Source organism: Microcaecilia unicolor, chromosome 1 (genome assembly GCF_901765095.1).
Source record: "Microcaecilia unicolor chromosome 1, aMicUni1.1, whole genome shotgun sequence".
Taxonomy (NCBI): Eukaryota; Metazoa; Chordata; class Amphibia; order Gymnophiona; family Siphonopidae; genus Microcaecilia; species Microcaecilia unicolor.
Genome location: NC_044031.1, coordinates 540,978,072 through 541,004,811, shown reverse-complemented (window position 1 = coordinate 541,004,811; position 26,740 = coordinate 540,978,072). Strand labels below are relative to the sequence as shown.

At 45.8% G+C, this 26,740-nt stretch overlaps 1 protein-coding gene across 1 annotated transcript in view; it reads right to left on the bottom strand.

Moving 5' to 3' along the window:
• Positions 1-26,740, bottom strand: part of TMEM67 (transmembrane protein 67) — a 465,663-nt gene that overhangs the window by 161,301 nt on the left and 277,622 nt on the right. Inside the window, 1 exon segment of the mRNA XM_030216600.1 lies at positions 14,550-14,655. Within this exon segment, the coding sequence (XP_030072460.1) occupies positions 14,550-14,655 (106 nt within the window).

Here is a 26,740-nt window from a genome sequence, read left to right as displayed (position 1 = left end):
AACACAAAGATAGATGCTGAGGATAAGGTGCAGGAAATATAGGGTAAATAAATACTGGAGAAGGAGATAAGTAAGTATATGCTGGGGGAGGGGAAGGAGAGAAGGAAGTATACGAGAAGACGTATGGACAACAGCTGCTGAGGAAAGGGAGGAAAGAGACAAAGGGCTATGAAGAGTGTGAGGGATAAAAAGTAATATAGGTGAAAGGAAAAAGGGGGAATTTTTATTACATTTGTACCCTGCGCTTTCCCACTCATGGCAGGCTCAATGTGGCTTACATGGGGCAATGGAGGGTTAAGTGACTTGCCCAGAGTCACAAGGAGCTGCCTGTGCCTGAAGTGGGAATTGAACTCAGTTCCCCAGGACCAAAGTCCACCACCCTAACCACTAGGCCACTCCTCCACTCATGTAAGCCTAAATAAGGAAGTAAGACATAAGAAGGGGAGGAGATGATTAATAGGGAAGGAGCTTGTGTGGATAAAGGGATGAGAGAATTAGTGGGGGTGGGAGAAATTGGACAGGGGAGGAGAGAAGAGGCAAAATGCTTGATATGGGGAAGAGAGAAAGGGGAGCACAACTAAAAGACTGAAAAATGAGAGGCTGTGGAAGGAAGGAGATTGAGATGGGCGGTGGAGACTGGGATGAGGGAAAGATGAAAAGATGAACAGTGCTGAGGTGGTCAGAGGAAATATTCAGCGGCACTATCCACTTAGTGCCTCTGAATATCACTGTCATCCGTGCTTATCCGGTTAGCAGGACTTGCTAACTGAATAACTGCCTTAGAACATCAGCTCCAGTATAACTAGTTTTATTATGATGTGTTAAACTGAGCTCTTTTCTGGCTCCTTGTTATTTGTGAATCTTTTATTTATTTATTTCCCACTCCACAGCTCTGGGCAGCTTACAAGAGAACATACATAATAAAAAATAACAGTATATACACACAATTCAATATGAACTAATGTCCATAACCTTCATAAAATAACCATATTCACATGACTCCATAAAATAACATATGGCAGAAAATAAATGAACAAACTAATTTCCATATGCCTTAGGAAATAAACCATGTTTTAAGTTCTCTCTTAAACTGAGCAAGAGGTAATCCTACGAAGAGTCATAGGAAGTTCAAGCCAAAGTTTTGGGCCTACAATTCTAAACACAAGGTTTTGCAGAAAATCAGGTTACAGTATGTGCTGATAGAAACATAGTTCTTTGAGTCAGTGTGACAGGATCTATTTTTTTGCTTTGACTGCAGTTGCTACTCTCTAAGAATCTGCTGCCCTAGGCAGCTGTCCAGTCTTGCCTAATGGATGGGGCAGCCCTGGTCCCACCGATATTCTGGATGCTGGGGGGGAGGGGGGGGGGGGTGCCAACTCATCCCTTTCCTCATGCAGCAGATCACCTTGGGCCATAACCAATATCTTTTAAACTTTATTCTACAACTTACGGGCAGCTAATGATATTCTATGAAGTGGAGTAACATGATCACTGGTGCACACATTATAGAGAAGCCTAAGGGCAGTATTCCAGTTTAATTTGCAATCTTTTGAAAGCAACTTGGCCATACTCCTTTATAGAGAGAATTACGGTCAGTGCTTTTTTTGTGCCGGTACGCAACGGTACGGCGTACCAGCACCTTTCTCTCCTCCTGTCCTCCCCTCCCATGATATCCAGTGATTCTCCGTCTCTCCCCTGCCCTCACCTCTCCCATATCCAGCGATTTTTTGTCCCCCAGCCGTCCTCCTTCACTGCCTGCCAGCCAGCATCGGACTCAGAAGCGAACGGTGCAGGCAGCGATTGGCTGGCAGCATCGTAGCTTCCCTCTGCGAGTCCCACCTATGCGGAAACAGGAAGTTGTAGGCAGGACTCGCAGAGGGAAGCTACGATGCTGCCAGCCAATCGCTGCCTGCACCGTTCGCTTCTGAGTCCGATGCTGGCTGGCAGGCAGTGAAGGAGGACGGCTGGGGGGACGAAGAATCGCTGGATATGGGAGAGGTGAGGGAAGGGGAGAGACGGAGAATCGCTGTACATCGATGGGAGGGCAGGGGAGAGGCAGAGAATTGCTGGAAATCATTCATGGGAGGGGAGGACAGGGAAGAGAGAATTGCTGGACATCGATGGGATGGGAGAGAAGGGCAGGGGAGAGAGAATTGCTGGACATCGATGGGAGGGCAGGGCAGGGGAGAGAGGAGGGCAGGGAAGAGAGAATTGCTGGACATGGAGGGGAGAGAGGAGAATCGCTGGACGGGGAGGGAAGGACAGGGATGAGAGAATTGCTGGACATGGAGGGGAGAGAGGAGAATCGCTGGGCAGGGAGGGGAGGACAGGGAAGAGAGAATTGCTGGACATGGATGAGAGGGGAGAGCAGGGGAGAGAGGAGAAATGCTAGAAATGGATGGAGAGGAGAGCAGGAGATAGAGGAGAATTGCTGGAAATGGATGGATGGAGGAGTTGGCTAGGGGAGAGGAGAAATGCTGACTTGGATGGAGGAGAGGGGAGAGAGAATTATTGCTTTATATGTAGAGGAGTGTGTCCAATAAAAAAGGTATCATCTTATTTTCTTTTCCATGTTTTATTTTGTTTGATTTCTATTGATTGCTTTATATGGATACAGAGGAGGGAAGAGAGATGAGAAATGCTGGACATGGATGGAGGGAAGGAGAGAGGAGAATTGCTGGACATGGATGGAGGGGAGGAAAGAAAAAAGAAGCTGCACATGGATGGAGATGAGGGAAAGGGAAGAGAGAAGAAAAACTGCACATGGATGGACAAAATAGGCTGGATCCACGTTACACCTCCTCCAGTCAGTTCCATGGAGGAGGACCCAGCTTTTACTTATGGATGCAGGGCAAGAAATGAAGAAGAAAGGAGGAAAGTAAAGAAATAAATGGAAAGGAAGCCCTGGAAATGGAGTTAAGAGAACAGATAGAGAGCAGTAGAATCAGAGACTGGGGCCAATATGGACAGAAAAACAAAGTCACCAGACAACAAAGGTAGAAAAAATCATTTTTTTAAAAAAATTATTGTATCAAAGGTGTATTTACAGATCCCAACAAAATCATTTTATTTTCATTTTAGTGTTTGGAATTTGTCTTATTTTGCACTGGGTATACTGGAGCTGTAACAGCTTACAGAAATTATTTATAATGAAAAAAAATCACATTATTTTTTCTCCTATACTAGTATAATATTTTCAATGATGTCTGTTTATATGTGCCATGGCTGGTATAAGGGGTGTGGCTAATGTGGGTGTGGCTATGATAGGGGTGGAGCCATATGTGGTGACCATGCCCACAATGAGTACCGGCACCTTTTTTTCTACAAAAAAGCACTGATTACAGTAGTCTAGATGACTGGTAAAATGGGCATGAATATGAGTGTGAATAGTGTCTTTGTCAAGCAGGACCCAAAGGATCCAAATTTGGTGCAGATTAAAAAAAAAAAAAAAAAAAGCACATTTTCAATATTAACATAGTAAATGGCGACAGATAAAATCCTATACGGTCCATCCAGTCTGCCCAACAAGATAAACTCATTATACATGGTATGCAATACTTTATATGTATACCTGAATTTGATTTGTCCTTGCCATTTTCAGGGTACAGACCGTAGAAGTCTGAAGTTAACATCGAAGCCCCTTAAAATTTACACTCCAGCCCATCCATATCTATTCAGTCTCTGGCACTCTGGGGTTTGAAAGAGTATTTATCAACAATAACATCCAAAACTCTGTACTTGGTTCAAGTTGATCTTTTGCCAAGTAACAGATGGGCAAGAGTAGGAACAAAAAAGCAATCCTGTAAGTTACAAAGCCTGACACTTCTGGGGACTGAGAACTGGTTGATTAACAGAAAGTCAATCTACTATTTGAGATAAACAGAAATTCAATGAGGTAAGACCAAAAGAAGCAAAGTCAGAAAAATAAAGAAGCTGGATATCATCAGCAAAAAGGAAAGACTAATACTTAAGGATTGGATCAATTTAACAAGAGGACTAAGAAATAGACTGAATAAGAAAGGTGCTAAAACTGATCCCTGAGGCACTGCATTGTAAAGGGAATGAGGTCTGAATAAGGAGGAGTTAACTTGAAATGTACAATCAGTTAACTAGGAATTAAACCACTTTAAATTATGTCCCCCAATATCATAAGCAAAGAGACAGGCCAGGAGAATTTGATGATCAACCAGGTCAAAAGCTACAGATGGGCTGAGAGACACTAGAAGGTAAAATTATGTATCATACCTGATAATTTTCTTTCCATTAATCATAGCTGATCAATCCATAGACTGGTGGGTTGTGTCCATCTACCAGCAGGTGGAGATAGAGAGCAATCCTTTTGCCTCCCTATATGTGGTCATGTGCTGCCGGAAACTCCTCAGTATGTCGATATCAAAGCTCCATCCGCAGGACTCAGCACTTAGAGAATTACACCCACAAAGGGACACTCTGCCCAGCTCACCACCGCCGAAACGGGGGAGGGGAATTAACCCAGCTCATCCCCACACAAGTGGGGGAGGGGAATCCGTCCAGCTCATCCCCGCAGAGCGGGGGAGGGACACCACCCCGCCGATGCGGGGGGATCTGGCTTATCCTGCAACCGCAACCGCGGGAGGAGCTGACTGACCCTAACACCGCCGAAGCGGGAGGGGTACAAAGCTGCCCTACAGCCGCACGAAGCGGGAGGGAGCGCCGGCAGAATTTAGGTCTCAATCCAGCCCCATAAAACGGAGGGGAGAGGAATGCAGCAGCTCACTGTAACACAAACTCGTCTCAACTCTTGAAGAATCCAATTGAAAAAACTTGAACACGAAGTCCTCCTGAACAGGAACTGAAGACTAAACTTAAACCTGAAATGCAACCAGAATATAAACAGTACAGATATCTGGGAGGGGCTATGGATTGATCAGCTATGATTAATGGAAAGAAAATTATCAGGTATGATACATAATTTTACCTTCCATATCATCATGCTGATCAATCCATAGACTGGTGGGATGTACCGAAGCAGTACTCACCCAGGGCGGGACATAGAAATTCCTGACCGCAACACTGAAGCTCCAAACCGGGCCTCCGCCCGAGCAGCCACAGTCAAGCGGTAATGGTTGGAGAAGGTATGGGCCGATGCCCAAGTTGCCGCCTTGCAAATCTCTTCCAAGGAGACGGACCCGGCCTCTGCCATCGAGGCCGCCTGAGCTCTAATGGCGTGAGCCTTCAGCCGGATAGGCGGCACCTTCCCCGCGGCCACATAAGCCGCTGCAATGGCTTCCTTGACCCATCTTGCCACTGTAGGCTTAGCAGCCTGCAGACCCTTACAAGGACCTGCAAACAGGACAAACAGATGATCCGACTTCCGGAAATCATTGGTCACTTCCAAGTATCTGATGATGACTCGTCTCACATCTAGATATTTGAGAGCAGAGTACTCCTCTGGGTAGTCCTCCCTACAAAAGGATGGGAGACAGAGCTGCTGATTCACATGGAAGCGAGAAACAATCTTGGGCAGGAAGGAAGGCACTGTGCGAATAGACACTCCTGCCTCAGTGAACTGCAGAAAAGGCTCTCGACATGATAGTGCCTGGAGCTCGGAAACTCTTCTGGCTGAAGTGATAGCCACCAAAAAGACTGCTTTCAACGTCAGGTCTTTCAGAGATGCCCTCGACAAGGGTTCAAAAGGCGGCTTCTGCAAGGCCCTTAGCACCAGGTTGAGATTCCACGCAGGCACCACTGAGTGCAGAGGAAGGCGCAGGTGATTAACTCCCTTGAGAAAACGCACCACAACTGGCTGTGAAGCCAGAGAAGCACCCTTCAGGCGGCCCCTGAAGCAAGCCAGAGCCGCTACCTGGACTTTAAGGGAACTGAGCGACAGGCCTTTCTCCAGACCTTCTTGCAGGAACGCCAACACTGAAGAAATTGGAGCAGTGAAGGGAGAAAGTGAGCCTGCTTCACACCACGCTGCAAAGGTACGCCAAACCCTGGCGTAAGCAGTAGAAGTAGAGCGCTTCCTCGCTCTCAGCATAGTGGCGATGACCTTGTCTGAGAAGCCCTTCTTCCTCAGACGCTGCCGCTCAATAGCCAGGCCGTAAGACCAAAGGGGGAGGGATCCTCCATCACCACGGGACCCTGATGCAACAGGCCCTGCTCCACTGGCAGCCGCAGAGGGTCGTCCACTGAGAGCCTGATCAAGTCCGCATACCAGGGACGTCTGGGCCAGTCCGGACCCACCAGGATTATCCGGCCCAGATGCTTTGCCACCCGGTCTAGTACCCTGCCCAACATGGGCCAGGGTGGGAACACATAGAGAAGCTCCTGTGTCGGCCACTGTTGGAGAAGAGCATCTACTCCCAGAGATCGAGGGTCCTGTCTTCTGCTGAAAAAGCGCGGCACTTGGCAATTGGCCGATGACGCCATCAGATCTAGGCTCGGCTGGCCCCAGCGCTTCGTGATGTCCAATAACGCCTGAGCCAATAACTGCCACTCTCCAGGATCCAAGGTATGGCGACTGAGAAAGTCCGCCTTGACATTCATGACTCTGGCAATGTGGGCCGCTGACAGCTGTTCCAGGTTCGCTTCCGCCCACTGGCATAGATTCATGGCCTCCTTGGCTAGAGGGGCGCTCTTGGTACCTCCCTGGCGGTTGACATAGGCCACAGCCATGGCATTGTCCGACAGGACCCGTACTGGCTTCAATGCCAGTACCGGGAGGAACTCCACAAGCGCCAACCGAATGGCTCTGAGTTCCAGGAGGTTGATAGACCACTTTGCCTCTGCAGGAGACCAGAGCCCCTGCGCTGTCCTTCCCAAGCAGTGGGCTCCCCAGCCCGACAAAGAGGCATCCGTCGTGACGACAATCCATTCCGGGGTCACAAGAGGCATTCCTGCAGACAACTTGTCTGTCTTCAGCCACCAGCTCAGCGCCTTGCGCACTGCTGGGTCCAAGGGAAGGCGCACAGCATAATCCTCCGACACTGGAGTCCAGCGCTGCAGCAGAGAGTGTTGTAGTGGTCTTATATGAGCCCTGGCCCAGGGCACTACTTCCATCGTGGCCGTCATAGAGCCCAACAGCTGCACATAGTCCCAAGCCCGAAGAGGAGAGGCTACTAGGAACTGGTCCACCTGAGCCTGAAGCTTGACAATCCGATTGTCTGGCAGGAACACTCTGCCCACTTGGGTGTCGAAACGAACTCCCAGATACTCCAGGGACTGAGTCGGGCGCAGCTGGCTTTTCTCCCAGTTGATGATCCACCCCAGGGAGCTCAAAAGAGCAATCACCCGGACCACAGCTTTGCCGCACTCTGCATAAGAGGGGGCTCGGATCAACCAGTCGTCCAGATAAGGATGGACTTGTACTCCTTCCTTTCGCAGGAAGGCCGCGATGACCACCATTACTTTGGAGAAGGTCCGCGGAGCAGTAGCCAACCCGAACGGGAGGGCTCTGAACTGGAAGTGTCGACCCAGGACTGCAAAACGCAGAAAGCGTTGATGAGGAGGCCAGATGGGAATATGCAAGTACGCTTCCTTGATGTCCAAGGATGCCAGGAACTCCCCTGCCTTCACTGCCGCTATAACAGAGCGGAGAGTCTCCATGCGAAAGTGCCGAACTTTCAAGGCCCGATTGACCCCTTTGAGGTCGAGGATAGGCCGTACAGAACCTCCTTTCTTAGGTACCACAAAGTAAATGGAGTAACGTCCCTTGCCAAGCTGATTTTCTGGCACCGAAACGACCGCACCCAGGTGGATCAGATTGTCCAAAGTCTGCTGCACTGCCACAGCTTTGACCGGAGACTTGCAGGGAGAGAGTACAAACCCGTCTCTTAAGGGTCGGCAGAACTCTAGCTTGTAGCCGTCTCTGATGACTTCCAGCACCCAAGCGTCTGAAGTTACCCTGGTCCACTCGCCCAGAAACAAGGACAGGCGTCCTCCAATCTGCACTGGGCCATGGACCAGGGCCCCGTCATTGGGTACGAGACCCTGGGGGAGGACCGGAGGAAGCACCTCCGGGACGGCGGTCTCTGCGAAAGGAATGCTGCTTGGGGGAGAAGTTCCTCTTGAAAGAAGAGGGGGCAGAGGAGCCCGACTTGCCCGGGCGGTACCGACGGGCTTCCTGAAACCGTCCTCTGGAGTTACCGGGGTGAGCACTGGCCCGAGCCCTGACCTCTGGTAAACTCTTGCCCTTAGACGTGCCGAGATCGGTCACAATTTTGTCCAGCTCGACCCCAAAGAGCAGCTTGCCTTTAAACGGCAACTTAGCCAGGCGGGACTTAGAGGCGTGGTCAGCAGACCAATGCTTCAGCCAAAGCCACCGCCGCGCAGAGACTGTCTGAGCCATACCCTTAGCCGAGGCTCTCAAGACATCATACAGCAAGTCTGCCAAATAAGCCAAGCCCGATTCCAGGGCCGGCCAATCAGCCCTCAAGGAAGGATCCGAGGGGGAAGCCCGCTGCACAACCGTCAGGCACGCCCTGGCCACATAGGAGCCGCAAACTGAGGCCTGCAAACTTAAAGCAGCCGCCTCGAAGGACGACCTTAAGGCCGCCTCCAATCTTCTGTCTTGGGCGTCCTTTAGGGCCGTGCCACCTTCCACCGGCAAAGCCGTTTTCTTAGTCACCGCAGTGATTAAAGAATCCATGGTAGGCCAAAGAAAGGCCTCCCGTTCACTTTCAGGCAGAGGATAGAGGCGGGACATAGCCCTAGCCACTTTGAGGCTCGCTTCTGGGACATCCCATTGAGCCGAAATCAAGGTGTGCATGGCATCATGCACGTGGAAGGTTCTAGGCGGGCGCTTCGTCCCCAGCATAATGGCGGAGCCAACAGGGGCTGAGGGAGAGACGTCCTCCGGAGAGGAAATCTTCAAAATGCTCATGGCCTGCACTAACAGGTTGGGCAAGTCCTCTGAGCGAAAGATCCGCGCTGCAGAGGGGTCATCCGCTCCATCCAAGCGGGAATCCATCTCCTCCAAGGAATCCCCAAAGGACCGTTGGGAGAACCCAGATACGCTGCCCTCATCTACATCAGAGTCCTCTAAGGCCTGGAAATCCACCCGAGGGCGTTTACTTCCAGGGGCCTCAACCCCTTTATCGGACAAGGGAGCAGGGGCAGCGTTTTGCATAAGGAAGACCTGATGCAGCAGCAAAATGAACTCGGGGGAGAAACCCCCCAGACTGTGCACTTCAGCAGCCTGGGCCACAGCCCTAGACGCACCCTCAACCAGCGCTCGCAAGAGCGGGGGGAGAAACATGCTGTGCATCCAAAATGGCGTCCGGCACGACACTCCGCAAAGGAGCCGCGCGGGAAGAACGGCGCTTAACTTTGGCCGCTTTTTTGCCGTCGCCCAAATCGAGGGCGGCCATAGTATTAACGTCTCCCACCTCAAGGGCGGCCCAAGAAGAAGCCGTCCGAGCAGAGTGGCCGGCCAAGATGGCGGAGGCGAGCAGCGGGGGATGGGCGTTTATGGCGGGAAAAACCGCCGCACCGGAGGAAGAACCGAGACACTGACCGGCCTCCAAACTGACACCCAACAAGGGCGAATCAGACTTTAAGACCCCCGCATCCCCGCTAGAAGCGCACACGCAGTCCGGGGAACGATTTTGCGCCCTCGCCCTCCGACGCCATAGGCCACGTGGAGACCGATCGGGGAACCCCCTGCCCGCTACAAAAAGGTAAAAATTACCTGCTTCTCGCTCCGAGCTGTAACGAACTGGTGTCCCAGTGAGTAGCTGCAATAAACGTTTAAATAAACGCTGAAATAAACGCCCTTAAGGACGTCCAAAATTTTTTTTTTTTTTTTTTAACGGAGCCAGCGGGAGGGTGGAGAAAAGGAGGGGCCTGGCACCACCAGGTTTGCACTTGCTCAAGAGAGCCCTCAACCCCAAGTACTCAACAAAACCTAAAAATTAGGCTTGGAGACCTAGCCAGAGCTGCTGCTGTGTGTGACCACCACCTGCTGAGATAGAGAACATACTGAGGAGTTTCCGGCAGCACATGACCACATATAGGGAGGCAAAAGGATTGCTCTCTATCTCCACCTGCTGGTAGATGGACACAACCCACCAGTCTATGGATTGATCAGCATGATGATATGGAAGAGTATTTTTACCCATATCCAAGTGTTGCATAACCTCACTGATAAGAGACCGTAAACAAGATTTAGGGAAATAGTTATTTCACATTTCAAGTTTATTTAATATATCACAAATAAAACAGTTATCTAAGCAGTGTACAAATCAGTAGTAGGGGAGGAAAATGGAGAGAAACATAAGGATGCTTAGGTTACAATATAATAATTATAAAAGAATAGAATAAAATAAAATAATAAAATTATTAGGATTAATCTAAGAGACAACTAAAAAGGGGAGGACGGTGCAAAAGAAAAGTAGACAAGAACAGTTTAGTGTGTAGTCTTGTTGAATGCGGTGGAGAAAACTGAGTAGGAAGGGTAGGCTCTTCTCAATAACCAGAGGAGACGTAATGATGGAAATCAAATCTTTATTGCAAGAAAACCAGAAATGACTCAACACAGCAGCCGTGTTTCAGTACCTCACGCACCTTCCTCAGGAGCCTATATATATACGAAATGTTATCTTATTGTCCTGTTCGTGGTGGTAATGAAACTTGAAATAATCAAATATTTCACCACATATTATATTAAAAAAATATATATATTATATATATATATATATATTATAAATATATAAAATATATAGAAATTATAGACCGGTGAGTCTGACGTCGGTGCTGGGGCAAATGGTAGAGGCTATTATTAAAAACAAAATTACAGAGCACATCCGAGGACATGGATTACTGAGACCGAGTCAGCACAGCTTTTGTGTGGGGAAATCTTGCCTGACCAATTAACTTCAATTCTTTGAAGGAGTAAACAAACATGTGGACAAAGGGGAGCCGGTTGATATTGTGTATCTGGATTTTCAAAAGGCGTTTGACAAGATACCTCATGAAAGGCTACAGAGGAAATTGGAGGGTCTTGGGATAGGAGGGAAAAGTCCTATTGTGGATTAAGAACTGGTTGAAGGATAGGAAACAGAGAGCGGGGTTAAATGGGCAGTATTCACAATGGAGAAGGGTATTTAGTGGGGTTCCTCAGGGGTCTGTGCTAGGACCGCTGCTTTTAATATATTTATAAATGATTTAGAGATGGGAGTAACTATCGAGGTAATTAAATTTGCTTATGACACAAAGTTATTCAAATCATTAACTCGCAACAAGATTGTGAAAAATTACAGAAGGACCTTACAAGACTGGGAGACTGGGCGGCTAAATGGCAGATGACATTTAATGTGAGCAAGTGCAAGGTGATGCATGTGGGGAAAAAAGAACCCGAATTATAGCTACGTCATGCAAGGTTCCACGTTAGGAGTTACGGAACAAGAAATGGATCTGGGTGTCATCGTCAATAATACACTGAAATCTTCTGCTCAGTGTGCTGCTGCGGCTAGGAAAGCGAATAGAATGTTGGGCATTATTAGGAAAGGTATGGAAAACAGGTGTGAGGATGTTATAATGCCGTTATATCGCTCCATGGTGCGACCGCACCTTGAGTATTGTGTTCAATTCCGGTCGCCGCATCTCAAGAAAGATATAGTGGAATTGGAAAAGGTGCAGCGAAGGGCAACTAAAATGATAGCGGGGATGGGACGACTTCCCTATGAAGAAAGACTAAGGAGGCTAGGGCTTTTCAGCTTCAAGAAGAGACGGCTGAGGGCAGACATGATAGAGGTATATAAAATAATGAGTGGAGTGGAACAGGTGGATGTGAAGCGTCTGTTCACGCGTTCCACAAATATTAGGACTAGGGGGCATGTGATGAAACTACAGTGTAGTAAATTTAAAACAAATCAGAGAAAATGTTTCTTCATCCAACGCGTAATTAAACTCTGGAATTCGTTGCCGGAGAACATGGTGAAGGCGGTTAGCTTGGCAGAGTTTAAAAAGGGGTTAGACGTTTTCCTAAAGACAAGTCCATAAACCGCTACTAAATGGACTTGGGAAAAATCCACAATTCCAGGAATAACATGTATAGAATGTTTGTACTTTTGGGAAGCTTGCCAGGTACCCTTGGCCTGGATTGGCCGCTGTCGTGGACAGGATGCTGGGCTCGATGGACCCTTGGTCTTTTCCCAGTGTGGCATTACTTATGTACTTATGTACTTAACATATGCTACAGGTGAGTAGTTTCACTTTCTCTGAGGACAAGCAGGACAATATGTTCTCAAATATGGGAATCCCTAGTAACCAGGCTCACCGAAAACAAACAACAGTCAATAGCAACAGCAAGCCCAACAAGAAACAATAATTCTAACATAAAATTTCCTGTTTCAAAGGTGCAGCCTGAAACAGAAAAGAATGGGCCTAGGAAATGGAGTTGGATTGCAGACTCCAAACAAATTCTGCAGAACTGTCTAAACCGGCTGTTGTGCCGGGCGTTCTGCTCCAGGCTGGTCCCTTTAAGTCAGCTCCAAAGAGTCAGGAATTCAGAAATAATTTACTTTTTCATAGATGAAGCAGGAGTGAGATGTGAATATGTGAACTGAAGACCAAGTTGCAACTCTGCAAATCTCCTCAATGGAGGCTGATCTCAAGTTGGTTATTAACGCTGCCATAGCTATGACATTCTGAGTCATGACATGACTCTCCAGATTCAGCCCAGCCTGGGCATAAGTAAAGAAGCCAACTGGATACAGTGTGTTTACTAATGACTGCTCCCACCCTTTGGGTAAAAAGAAACAGGCTCAGTGAACTGTCAATGGGCTTTAATCTACTCCATATAGAAGGCTAAGGCACACTTGCAGTCCAAGGTGTACAGTGTGTTCAGAAAGATAGGCAGAGGATTCAGGGGAAAATTTTGGATGAACAATTCACTGATTAAGATGGAATTCCGACACTACCTTAAGGAAGGAAATTACGATGCATGTGAAGAACTACTTTGTTATGGTGAAATTTTGTGTAAGGTGGATCAGATACTAAGGCCTGAAGCTCACTGACCCTGCGAACTGGATGCCACCAAAAACAAGGCCTTCCAGGGTCAGGTACTTCAGCTGGCAAGAATCAAGTGGCTTAAAGGAAACTTTCATCAGCTGGGTGAGGATGACTTTGAGGTCCCATGACACAGTGGAAGGTTTGATTTGGGGGGGGGGGGGGAGGGGCTTTGTCAGAAACGAACGCTGCATAATACAAACAACTATAAGCTGTATAGAGATGAGCTTACCCTCTACACTGTAATGGTAAGCGCTGATTGCACTGAAGTGAACCCTTACATAGTTGGTTTTTAAACTAGAGTCAGAGAGGTATAGAAGGTACTCAAGCAGTTTTTATGTAGGGCAAAAGAAAGGACCTAGAGACGTGCCCTCACACCAGATGGCAAACATCTTCAATTTGAAAGTATAACATCTCTTAGTGAAATCTTTCCTGGAAGACAGCAGGACCCTGGAAACATTCTCAGGCAGCTGTAGTGACGAAGTTTCTACATGCACAACATTCAAGACATGAGGACCAGGGACTGAGGGCTGGAATGCAGAAGAAATCCCTCGCTGTGTATGATGAGGGTCAAAAAACAGCCCAATCTCCAAGGTTCTTTGGAGAATAACTCCAAAGAAGAGGGAACCACATCTGTGTAAGCTACTAAGGGTTCAATGAGGATAATAGTGTTCCGGTCCTGCTTGTTTCGACAAAGTCTTCCGAGTTAGAGGGATGGAGGGATGCATGTACAGAAGGCCCCTTCCCCAATCCAGGAGAAAGGCAACTGATGCTAGTCTGTCATGTGACCTAAGTTTGGAACAGTACTGAAAGACCTTTTTAATATGGGTGGCCAAGAGATCCACTGAGGGGGTGCCCCATTCTCAGAACCACCAACAAATTGGCCCTATGTAAGAAAAGCACAAAGAAGTCAAAGTACATAGCATCAAGTGTGAAAGAACAGCACAATGGGCCTTCAAGACTGGAGCAGACAGTGATTCTTTATGCAAAGACCAGACAAGGGCCTTGTTTCGGCATCACTGCACCGGCATCAGGGGTCTGTCAAATCTGCAAGCCAAAGTTCAATCCAAGTCTGCTCTTTGAGAATAAAAAGCTGTCAGCATGAATCACCTTGCAAATAATAAACAACTGCAATCACCCGTGTCAGATCTTTGAATAAAGAATCATTGTGTACTGCAGTCTCGAAGGCCTCTTGTGCTGTTCTTTCACCCTTTGTAAGAAAAACTAAAGTTTGACCACCCTTAGTCAAGAGCCATGAGCAGTATCCAAATAAAATGCAATGGAATAAACTACCGTTTCACTTCTTTAGAAAAGGTAAGCTATTGTATATAAAATATTTTTACTTTACTGTGAGCAGCCAAATATTTTCCTTCTAATTTTAGAAGCGCTATAACACAGTTAACATATATTTAAAAATAATAATAATACACCATCAACACAAATGCAACATATAAAATATATTTAAAATTTCACTGTGGGTAGACACGTATTTCATTGGGGTAAAAATGGTCTCAGTTACTACTACTAATAAATCCAATATTAATTGATTAAAAACTTACCCTTGTACTCTGTGTATCAGAATTCTGAAGCTGAACGTCCGTGTAAGCTACAGTAATTAAGGGAGAATAGATGAGGCCCTTGTAAGTGTTTGGTACAAGGCTGATGCTGTCATAAAGGGGGGAAAAAAACAAAGAAATAGACATTACATAATTTCTATGCAAACAGATAATGTTCTCAATAAAAATTGTTAGATAAAAAGCAAAGAGTAATCAAACTATGAATTTCAGGAAACAATCTTTAAGAAAGTGCAACATTATATAAGTCTAAGCTTGACAAACCCCAGGCGCCAGGTCACCATGGTGACTAAAAACAATGGGACCTGGGGCCTAAAATTTGAAGCCCTGAGCATATGGGTGCTTCTGATGGGGCTTTAGGGAGCAAAGAAAGCAATAGCGCTACTCTTCACTCCTCCTGCACCCTAAAAGTTGCTCTTGGATGCAGGCGCACACATGCTCACGCATACAACCCCCCCTCACCCCCGACTCTGATCAGAAGGCACAAGTCCGGCCACAGCCTTCTCCTTCTGTCGTCCAGAACTGAATGTAATAATTTAACCACATGGTTCAAATTTTGCATTTAGGGCACTGTTTACTAAGCTGTGCTAGAGGCACGTTACTGCTTTTAGTGCATACTAACCATAAGTACGCGCTCTGTAGGCACCCACAACAGTCCTATGGGTGCCAACACAGTGCACGCTAATTTTGTGCACGCGCTAAAAACGCTAGTGCACCTTAGTAAACAGGGCCCTTAGTGACAAACAGCAGAGGAGGTGGGAAGAGAGTGCTGGGTTTCTGTGTGCTTTGGGAGGGCGAGTACGCTGAGTCTATGTGTGCTTTTGGGGGGGGGGGGGAGGGAGGCAGGACGCTAACTACATGTATGTCTTCGGGGGAGAGGGAGAGACCTGGATGTCTGTGCTGCAGGGTGGAATTGGAAGAGGGCTGTTGCATCTGTGTGCCACAGGAAGGAGAGATCTCAGGGTTCTGTTGTGCAGGAGCTGGAGCTAGAGAGGAATGTGCTGATAGAGGAGAAAGAAATCTGGAGAGAGGTATAGAGGGGGATCATTAGGAGCCAGAGAGACCTGTGGGGGGGGGGGGGGGGGGGGGGAGAGAGGGAAGTGAGAGAGAGAGAGAGAGAGAGAGAGAGAGAGAGAGAGAGTGCTGTGGGGGAGGCAAAGAAAGAGAAAGAGAAGGAGAGTGAGTGTGCTGTGGAGAATGGATTTAGGCTGTGCTTGCTGGGAGTGGGTAGACTAGGGGTTAAAGCTGCAGCTACTGGGGGCAGGTAGGCAATGGAGAAAGGCTAAGGGTACAGCCACCCACCTAACCCCAGAAGGTGCACAATCTCACCCACTCCCCCACACTGGGCAGCTTTAGCTTCTCCGCCACTGCCCCAGCAACCACAGCCTGAAGCCTCTCTCCATTGCCAGATACAACGTAGGTGGGTGGGCAATGGAGAGAGCAGTAGCCTTTTATTCACACCTTTCCCTTTTGTGTGGGGAAATCTTGCCTGACCAATTTACTTCAATTCTTTGAAGGAGTAAACAAACATGTGGACAAAGGGGAGCCGGTTGATATTGTGTATCTGGATTTTCAAAAGGCCTTTGACAAGGTACCTCATGAAAGGCTACAGAGGAAATTGGAGGGTCATGGGATAGGAGGAAAAGTCTTATTACATAGTAACATAGTAGATGACGGCAGAAAAAGACCAGCACGGTCCATCTAGTCTGCCCAACAAGATAAACTCATATGTGCTACTTCTTGTGTATACCTTACTTTGATTTGTATCTGCCATTTTCAGGACACAGACCGTAGAAGTCTTGCCCAGAACTAGCCCCACCACCCAAAAACCAGCCCCACCACCCAATCTCAGCTAAGCTTCTGAGGATCAATTCCTTCTGCACAGGATTCCTTTATGTTTATCCCACGCATGCTTGAATTCCGCTACCATTTTCATCTCCACCACCTCCCGCGGGAGGGCATTCCAAGTATCTACCACTCTCTCCGTGAAAAAATACTTCCTGACATTTTTCTTGAGTCTGCCCCCCTTCACTCTCATATTATGTCCTCTTTGTGGATTAAAAACTGGTTGAAAACTGGTTGAAGGATAGGAACAGAGAGTGGGGTTAAATGGGCAGTATTCACAATGGAGAAGGGTAGTTAGTGGGGTTCCTCAGGGGTCTGTGCTAGGACCACTGCTTTTTAATATATTTATAAATGATTTAGAGATGGGAGTAACTAGCAAGGTAATTAAATTTGCTGATGACACAAAGTTATTCAAAGTCGTTAACTTGCGACAGGATTGTGAAAAATTACAGAAGGACCTTACGAGACTGGGAGACTGGGCGGCTAGATAGCAGATGACGTTTAATGTGAACAAGTGCAAGGTGATGCATGTGGGGAAAAAAGAACCCGAATTATAGCTACGTCATGCAAGGTTCCACGTTAGGAGTTACGGACCAAGAAAGGGATCTGGGTGTCATCGTCAATAATACACTGAAACCTTCTGCTCAGTGTGCTGCTGCGGCTAGGAAAGCAAATAAAATGTTGGGTATTATTAGGAAAGGTATGGAAAACAGGTGTGAGGATGTTATAATGCTGTTATATCGCCCCATGGTGCGACCGCACCTTGAGTATTGTGTTCAATTCTGGTCGCCGCATGTCAAGAAAGATATAGTGGAACTGGAAAAGGTGCAGCGAAGGGCAACTAAAATGATAGCGGGGATGGGACGACTTCCCTATGAAGAAAGACTAAGGAGGCTAGGGCTTTTCAGCTTGGAGAAGAGATGGCTGAGGGGAGACATGATAGAGGTATATAAAATAATGAGTGGAGTGGAACAGGTGGATGTGAAGCGTCTGTTCACGCTTTCCAAAAATACTAGAACTAGGGGGCATGTGCTGAAACCTCAGGATAGTAAATTTAAAACAAATAGGAGAAAATGTTTCTTCACCCAACGTGTAATTAAACTCTGGAATTCGTTGCCGGAGAACGTAGTGAAGGCGGTTAGCTTGGCAGAGTTTAAAAAGGAGTTGGACGGTTTCCTAAAGGACAAGTCCATAAACCGCTACTAAATGGACTTGGGAAAAATCCAAAATTCCAGGAATAGCATGTATAGAATGTTTGTACGTTTGGGAAGCTTGCCAGGTGCCCTTGGCCTGGATTGGCCGCTGTCGTGGATAGGATGCTGGGCTCAATGGACCCTTGGACTTTTCCCAGTGTGGCATTACTTATGTACTTATGTAATACTATAACAAATAACTTGCTAAGCATCATCTTGAACACATTATGAATACTTGATTTATTAAATGTGCTTAAATAAAATTTCTAGTCATTTTGGCTCCTAGATCCTAAGAAACTTTGCCAAGCCCTGATATACTGTAAGTGATTATGAAATTAGTTGTATTTTACAAGAGGCCACTTACATGCATAAAATGACTAAAATCCTGTATAGAAGGCATGGAACCAAACAAGCGTTGTGGTGATTACATGGAGACCCCAGTAATTGGGAAGCAAAGCCAGTGCTGGGCAGACTTCTATGGTCTGTGCCCTGATCATGGCTGGACAGATTTGGATGGGCTGGAGTGGGGCTTCAATGACAACTTCAGAATTTGCAGAACAAGGACAGTGCTGGGCAGACTTCTACGGTCTGTGCCCTGAAAATGGCAAGGACAAACCAACATCAAGTATACATATATAGTATCACATCACACCTTATGATAAGAGTTTATCTTGTTGGGCAGCCTGGATGGACCATACAGGTCTTTATCTGCTGTCATCTACTAAGTTACTATTCTGACATTTAAATGCATTCTTAGAACCTAAAACTAGGCAGCAACTTATAAAATTACCCCCAATAAGTCCATTCAACATGAATCATCATCTGATTCAGGAACCTTCTTTTCTATCATGGTCTGTCTTCTATAAGTTGTTATTCTCACCACATCTCCAAGGTCACGTGTGATGATAACTGGCCAGTTACCTCCTTACTCATACATTTCAAATCAAAAATGTCCACTCAGCTTCTGCATTCATTTCCTCAGACTCCACTGTTCTTGTTGCAAAAATCTAAAATTGTTCTCTGTAATTGAGATATTTATTCCTATCCCTTCCACACCAATGTGTCTTACATGATCGTTAGCTCTCTACTTCAAATCCTGAACTGTGTGGCCCTTGTTCAAGCAGATAAGCTCCAAAAAATGGAGAAAAAGGGAAAAAACACTATGTGAAGAGCACCTTGGCAGTGGAGTTCCTCAGGGGTCAGTGCTGGGGCCGATTCTGTTTAATATATTTGTGAGAGATATTGCTGATGGGTTGGAAGGAAAGGTTTGCCTTTTTGCAGACAACATGAAGATAGCCAATAGAGTAGAAACGATAAGAAGGGATCTCTAAACATTAGAAGAATGGTTGAGGGTCTGGCAGTTAAAATTTAATAAGAAAATCTAACCAAGCAGCGCAAAGATTGCAAAAAAAATAGTAGATACCAACGCTGCAACCCAAACAGACAAACACTTACTTTGTCTCTGCTGTATACACAGCAACCACAAAGTAAGTGTGTTTTGGATTTTTTTAATTTTACAAGTTACATTTTTGGTTTAAGTGACCTGCTTAGGTTTGCAGTACAGTGGACTGGACACAGGATCGGAACCCCTGATGCAGCTTATGCGAAACGGGGACTCCCTGTTGGGTTGTTTTGGATGAACAGACCGGCTGGTGATGCAATTGACAGCGGAGCGCTATATGAACGGAATGAAACAGAAGAATTTGAAGTTAAGTGCTTTAAAGACAGATGCTTAATACTGAATTGAGGATCAATTTTGAGTCATCTTGAGTAGATAAGTTTGACTTTTGAATACATTTTGGACATTTGTTTTGCAATATACTGAGCAATTTTTTTGCATCTCCAATTATTTTAAGACATATCTTTATCGAGTTGCAGTACAAAGATTTATTTATAAATTCAATTTTGCCACTACCCATGGTTTAAATTCTGGAGTCAGACCCGTTTTTAAAAATAACCGGCCAAATCGGTATAATCGAAAGCCGATTTTTGGAAAAACACTCGCCGGCATTACGTCGCAGAGGCGGCCAAACTTCAAGGGGGTGTGTCGGCGGGACGTGGGCGTGCTTACGAGATGGCCGACTTCAGCTGATAATGGAAAAAAGAAAACCGGCGATGACAAGCATTTGGCTGGTTTTACTTGGTCTATTTATTTTCACGACCAGGTCTCAAAAAGGTGCCCAAACTGACCAGATGACCACCGGAAGGAATTGGGGATGACCTCCCCATACTCCCCCCCAGTGGTCACCAACCCCCTCCCACACAAAAAAAAAAAAAAAAAAAAAACTTTAAAACATTTTTTTGCCAGCCTCTATGCCAGCCAGCTCCCTGACAGCAGTATGCAGGTCCCTGGAGCAGATTTAAAGTCAGGTGCACTAAACTGCACAGAAGAGTCCTTCCCTTACCGATCCCTTAGCGAATCGGTAAGGGAAGGGCATGCATGAAGGAAATCGCATGCAAATGAGCTGCTCATTTGCACGCGAATTTCCTTCCCTAGGAGGGGAAGCCAGTCGGCCAGCTCGTAAAAAAAAAAAAAAAAAAGGATCTTGCTGATCAGTTATGTTATGACTTACTTGTTCTGGAGTGCTGTATTTTGTGATACTGTTTTGAGAAATGTTCAAAAAAAGACTTCAAACAAATTAAAAAAGTCCCTACCGTGCATTTTCCCTTAATGGCAGTTTTTCTCCCCGTTCCCTTAATGGCCGTCTGTCTTTCTCCCCAAACGGGGAAATCAAACTGTTTTTGCACATTGCTTTTTTAGTAGTAACAGTGGGATCTGAACCGGCCACCTCTGCATTACAAGAAAAGTGATGTAACCACTTGGCCACAGCTCCACTTAGTTGGAAGTCCCTCCCTTTTGATTATACCCCTTCAGGTCTCTCTCAGCCAATCACAGCATGTTTAGCTGTCTGTGAGTGGCTGAGAGAGACCTGGAGGGGCAAAATCAAAAGAGAGGGACATCCAAGTAAGTGGTGCTTTGGCCAAGTGGTTACATCACTGGTCTTGTAATGCAGAGGTGGCTGGTTCAAATCCCACTGTTACTACTAAAAAAGCTGTGAGCAAAAACAAGACGGCTATCAACAGAACGACGGCCATTAAGGGAAGTGCACGTCAGGGATAGCCATCAAGGGAAAATGCACGGCAGGGACTTTTTTAATTTGTATTGTCTTTATTGAACATTTCTCAAAACAGTATCACAAAATACAGCACTCCAGAACAAGTAAGTCATAACATAACTGATCAGCAAGATCTAAATATCCAGAAGTACCAGTGCACTATGAATGCTGGCCCACGGCCAAATGCCTTGGATTTGGCCGGGTTTGAGATGGCCGGTTCCAGTTTCCATTATCGCTGAAAAACAAAGTCGGCCATCTCAAACCCGGCGATCTATGGCATTTGGCCGGCCCCAACCGTATTACTGAAACAAAAGATGGCCGGCCATCTTTTTCGATACGGTTCCGGACAGCTCTTTGCGGCACCGCCAAAATAGACGGCCGGCCATCTATTTGGCCAGCGCCATTCGTTTATGCCCCTCTATGCCTCCAGATCTGCATGCAGGCAAAGGCACTATTATTCCAATGGACTCATTGACCTAAAGTGGCACTACAGTCTAATTGCAGTTTAACCAGTAACTTTTGCATCTTTTGGCTCCACATTATCCCCCGGATTCTATATAGTGTGATTAAAGTTGCATGCCGAAATACGGTTGTATTCTGGAACTGCACACGTAACTTCATTGATTAACCAGCCAATCAGTGCCGATAATTGTCAATGACATTAATTTGAATTTACGTACACAACTGTCTAAGCCTATTCTGCACAGTAATGTGTGTAAATTCTATGGTGCCTAGTTGAAAAGGAGGCATTGCATAGGCGGGATGTGGGTGTTTCTGAAAACTACGAGCATAGTCATAGAATACACCTGGGTCTGTGCCTAATTTAGGGGTAGGCATTTACACCAAGTTTTACTTGGCGTAACTGCTCACAACTAAATTTAGTCATACAGACAGGCACTAGGCAAATTCTATAAACTGAACCTAGACGCAGTTTATAGAATACGACTAGGCGTATTTTTTAGGTGTGATATATAGAATCTAGTCCTCTATGGATTTGATTCCCCTGTGGTCCTTAGTAACAAATAATCATTTTTAAAGCAAGTTTCTTTTGTCTAATATTAATGCCAATGTGTGGAATTTTTTTCTTTGTGTGACTACTATCATGTTTTATATCCATACTTTCATTGTTGTGTTTACACTATCACCTGCTCGTAATTGTATTTTTGATGTATAAATATGATCCATGTATACTTTTTTCTAGTTTTTTTATGTGATTACTTTAAGACATAATCTTTATTGGGTATGTGCATTCTTTATTCATCCACACTTTTCATGTATACCGCCATGGTTTGGCAACAGTTTTTTGCCATATGTCATCTTTATGACATATTTCTTCTCTAGGGGTCATTTTGACAGAAAGGGTTATTTCTTTAGTGGTTATGATCACAGGGAAGTTCCCATGATTTCCCATTGGATATGCCTTTTGCAAATTGGTCTTATTCCAATTTTAAGGAGCATTCTAAACTGGCACAGCGTTTACTTTTTTTCTCATATTTTATTTTAAATCTTTTTTATTGATGGTAATTGCAAAACACAACACTTACATCATGGCAAAGCATCAAAAACTTATTCCAATAAACAATCAAGGTCAACAGGTTCAACACCATCGTAACATTTTCCCCCCTGAGTTACTCCCCCCTCCCATCCCCTTCCTTCCCCCTGGTCGACATTTAACAATATAACATTTCTTGTTTAAGTCTGCTTGATTTTACAGCACTCAGCCTCTGGGATACCCTCCAAGTCTGGCAGTGACTCCAACTGACTTCAGCGCTCAATTAGGGCCTGTTCTCTTATGGCCCTCAGTAAATGATCAACATCTCAAACAAATATGAGCCACTGCTCATTAATCCCAGTTTTCCAAGTGCACATCCAGGCCGCTGTCAATGTCAAACCCTTATAAATATCTCCAAACATCAACCTCCCAGTTACCTTTGGCTAACAAAGTGTGAGGCAGCTAAAGAGAGGCCAACAGACACTATCAACTAGTGGATCTTGGTTTTTCTCATATTTTATTGCTCACCTTTTAACACTAGAAGCTGCTTCACTCCCATAAGTATTCTTTAATTTTTTTTTTTTACAAATCACACAAATATTTTTAGTCATATTTTTACCTGTTTTTCATATACTTGCACATAGAATTACTGTTCATTTACAAGTATCTCTAACAAGAAAATATGTGTGCCTACTGAAGACAGATAGTCCTTCTGTTACCAATTTGGCACCTTCTTTTTACGATGTACAGATGTTTGCAAGCAGTATCTGTTTTACTGTTTATTTTTAACTATAGCCCCTGTTTTTATGCTGTCACTGTAATGACTTGGTAATTTATCCAATTTATGATACTTTTTTTTTTTTTTTTACACAACAGCACTTTTTATTATAGGATGGTCCCTCTTCACTGATGCTCTGCTGGTGTCCACATTTTGGATATTAATACACATAATCCCTTTTTTAACGCAGTTTTCAGCTACCTTGTGCTGTTATCTTTATGCCATCATTTGATGTATTTTTCAGGGTTTGTCAGTTCCACACCCTCTATATGCTTTATTTGTTTTTTTAGTTCAGAGTACTCAGCTGTGGCTTTTTATCGCTGGATTTGCATGTTCCTCCAGTAACACCTTTGCATCTTAAATTGCAGCTGACAGGTTTATTTTGTTTACATGCATTTTTCTTGTTTATCCTAATTTGTCAGTGCCCACATTGATATGCAGTGCACTCTAACATACTGTTTGTCTTACACCTTTTTTTTTAGCTTTAATAGTTCTAATAGATTCATTCATTATTCTTCTGATTGGGGAGTTTTCAAATTTATATACACGTGTATTCTCCAATACGCCATTTACATTTCTCTATGTCACCATCCAAACTTCTCTAGTGTCACCAAATTCATCTCATCTACATATTTACACAAATACTGGATTGATGTATCCTTCAGGCTAGTTTCATTACTGCCTCATTATTGCTTGTTTCTGGTTTAGAGTACTTATTTATTGATTGTATCTAGGTTTTATCTATGTTATTATACCTGACCCCTGAGGCATGCGGTTCTCCACCAAAACAAGGCCCCATGTCAGGTCTTTCCAATTTAGGTGCTTTGTCAATAAAATTTTAGTTTACGCTTTGTTCCTATAAGTTCTTTGGTCTACTCCTTTGGTGGACCTTGTTCAAGCAATGATCTACCATGCATATAGAGAAAGTTCAGGGTATTCCAATGTTCAATTAATCTGAATTTAAAGAGCTGCTTCATCCATCGTATATGTCAACAGACATGAATAATCACATAAATCACATGCGATAAGACTGTACCAGCTCCAAAATTTGATAAATCCACCTCTAAGATAAATGGTTTGGGTATGCCTGGTTGACATATCATAGGCACAGAAGCAAAGAGTCATTTCAGTGTCTCAAAGGGGTCCAAGAGTGTTTAGGTGTTCCTTATTGAGCCAGGGCTGTAATAGGAGCCTGTACCTTAGAGAAGTTCCGGATAAGTCACCTATGACTGATGAAGCCCAAGAAGCGATGAAGAGCCTTAAGACACACAGAAACAGGCCTCTTGTGCACCACAGCAAATTTTGTTTGGATCCATGCCAAACCCTTTATCCAAGAGAGGTCAGGTCAGGAGAAAAAAATATTACACTATCAAAGTAGACCACTAGGTACTGTAAAAAAAAAAAAAGGAAGTGGAAAATATATTGACAAACCCCTGCAAGAGGAGCAAGTGCATTATAGAGGCCAAACAGCATCAAGATATACTCATAGACCCTCATTCAATAACTTGGTGCATAATATTAGGTGCTGATTGCACATAAGTTATGGAATACTACTACTTAACATTTCTAGAGCGCTACTAGGGTTACACAGCGCTGTACAGTTTAACAAAGAAGGACAGACCCTGCTCAAAAGAGCTTACAATCTAAAGGATGAAATGTCAAGTTGAGGCAGTCTAGATTTCCTGCGTAGAGGTATAGTGGTTAGGTGCCGAAGGCGACATTGAAGAGGTGGGCTTTGAGTAAGGATTTGAAGATGGGCAGGGAGGGGGCCTGGCGTATGGGCTCAGGGAGTTTATTCCAAGCATGGGGTGAGGCGAGGCAGAAAGGGCGAAGCCTGGAGTTGGCGGTGGTGGAGAAGGGTACTGAAAGGAGGGATTTGTCTTGACAGCGGAGGTTACGGGTAGGAACATAAGGGGAGATGAGAGTAGAGAGGTAAGGAGGGGCTGCAGAACGGGTGCATTTGTAGGTTAGTAAGAGAAGCTTGAATTGTATGCGGTACCTGATCGGGAGCCAGTGAAGTGACTTGAGGAGAGGGGTGATATGAGTATATCGGTCCAGGCGGAAGATAAGACGTGCAGCCGAGTTCTGAACGGACAGAAGGGGGAATAGATGGCTAAGTGGGAGGCCAGTGAGGAGTAGGTTGCAGTAGTCAAGGCGAGAGGTAATGAGAGAGTGAATGAGAGTTCGGGTGGTGTGCTCAGAGAGGAAAGGGTGAATTTTGCTAATGTTATAGAGGAAGAAGCGACAGGTCTTGGCTATCTGCTGGATGTGTGCCGAGAAGGAGAGGGAGGAGTCGAAGATGACTCCGAGGTTGTGGGCAGATGAGACGGGGACGATGGGGGTGTTATCAACTGAAATAGAGAGTGGAGGGAGAGGAGAAGTGGGTTTGGGTGGGAAGACAATAAGCTCGGTCTTGGCCATGTTCAGTTTCAGGTGGCGGTTGGACATCCAGGCAGCAATGTCAGATAAACAGGCCGATACTTTGGCCTGGGTTTCTGCAGTGATGTCTGGTGTGGAGAGATAAAGCTGGGTGTCGTCAGCATAAAGATGATATTGGAATCCATGAGATGAGATCAGGGAGCCAAGGGAAGAGGTGTAGATTGAGAAGAGAAGGGGTCCAAGGACAGATCCCTGAGGAACTCCAACAGAGAGCGGGATGGGGGTGGAGGAAGAACCATGAGAATGTACTCTGAAAGTACAGTGGGAGAGGTAAGAGGAGAACCAGGAGAGGACAGAGCCCTGGAATCCAAATGTGGACAGTGTGGCAAGAATTAAGTTTTGATTGACAGTGTCAAAAGCGGCGGATAGATCAAGGAGGATGAGGATGGAGTAGTGGCCTCTGGATTTTTTTGAGGAGAGGTGTGACTACGGCGTGCTTGAAGGTGTCAGGGATAGTTGCAGTGGAGAGAGAGAGGTTGAGGATATGACAGATGGAGGGGGTGACAGTAGGAGAGATGGTGTTAAGTAAGTTGGTGGGGATGGGGTCAGAGGAACAGGTGGTGCATTTCGAGGAGGAAAGAAGATGGGCGGTTTCCTCTTCGGTGATGTCAGGAAAAGAGGAGGAGGACTTGGTTGGGTGGTTGAGGGCAGGGGCGTAGCCACGGGTGGGCCTGGGTGGGCCCAGGCCCACCCACTTAAGCCCAAGGCCCACCCAGGAATAGCGCACCCCGACCACCCATGATCCCTTCCCTCCACTCCCACAGATCTGGCACTTCTCTTTTTTTCCTCCCTGTTTCTGCCGCAGCGATTCAAACTCACAGAACAGGCCGGCTCCGGCGTTCGCTCTGACGCGTCACGCCCTCACTGACGCGGCACGCGGCACGCCCTCAATGACGCAACTTCCTATTAGGACGGGACATGGCGGGAACTCCGGAGCTACTGCGAGGTGCGACTCGTGCGAGCCTGTCTGTGTGTGCAAATCGCTGCCGGCCAGGTACAAAAGTTATTTCTTTGTCCAAGTTGATTTATGACCTAAGTTAGACAGTGAAGTGTCTTGCCCAAGGTCACAATAGAGAGTCAGGAGGAGAAGCGGGATTGGAATTCTGTTTCCCTGCTCTGAATCCCGCTACACTGTCCTCTGGGCTTCCAATACCTTCTAATAGTGCCAGAAATCTTAGTATTGCAGAAAAAGTTCTTTTGCAGTTAAATCAATTTCTGGCACTGTTAAGTATACTAGAAAACACTGATAGCCTGCTGCTCCTCCTGTCTCATATATTGTCCTTGTCTGCTTCCTCCATTCCCTCCTTACCATC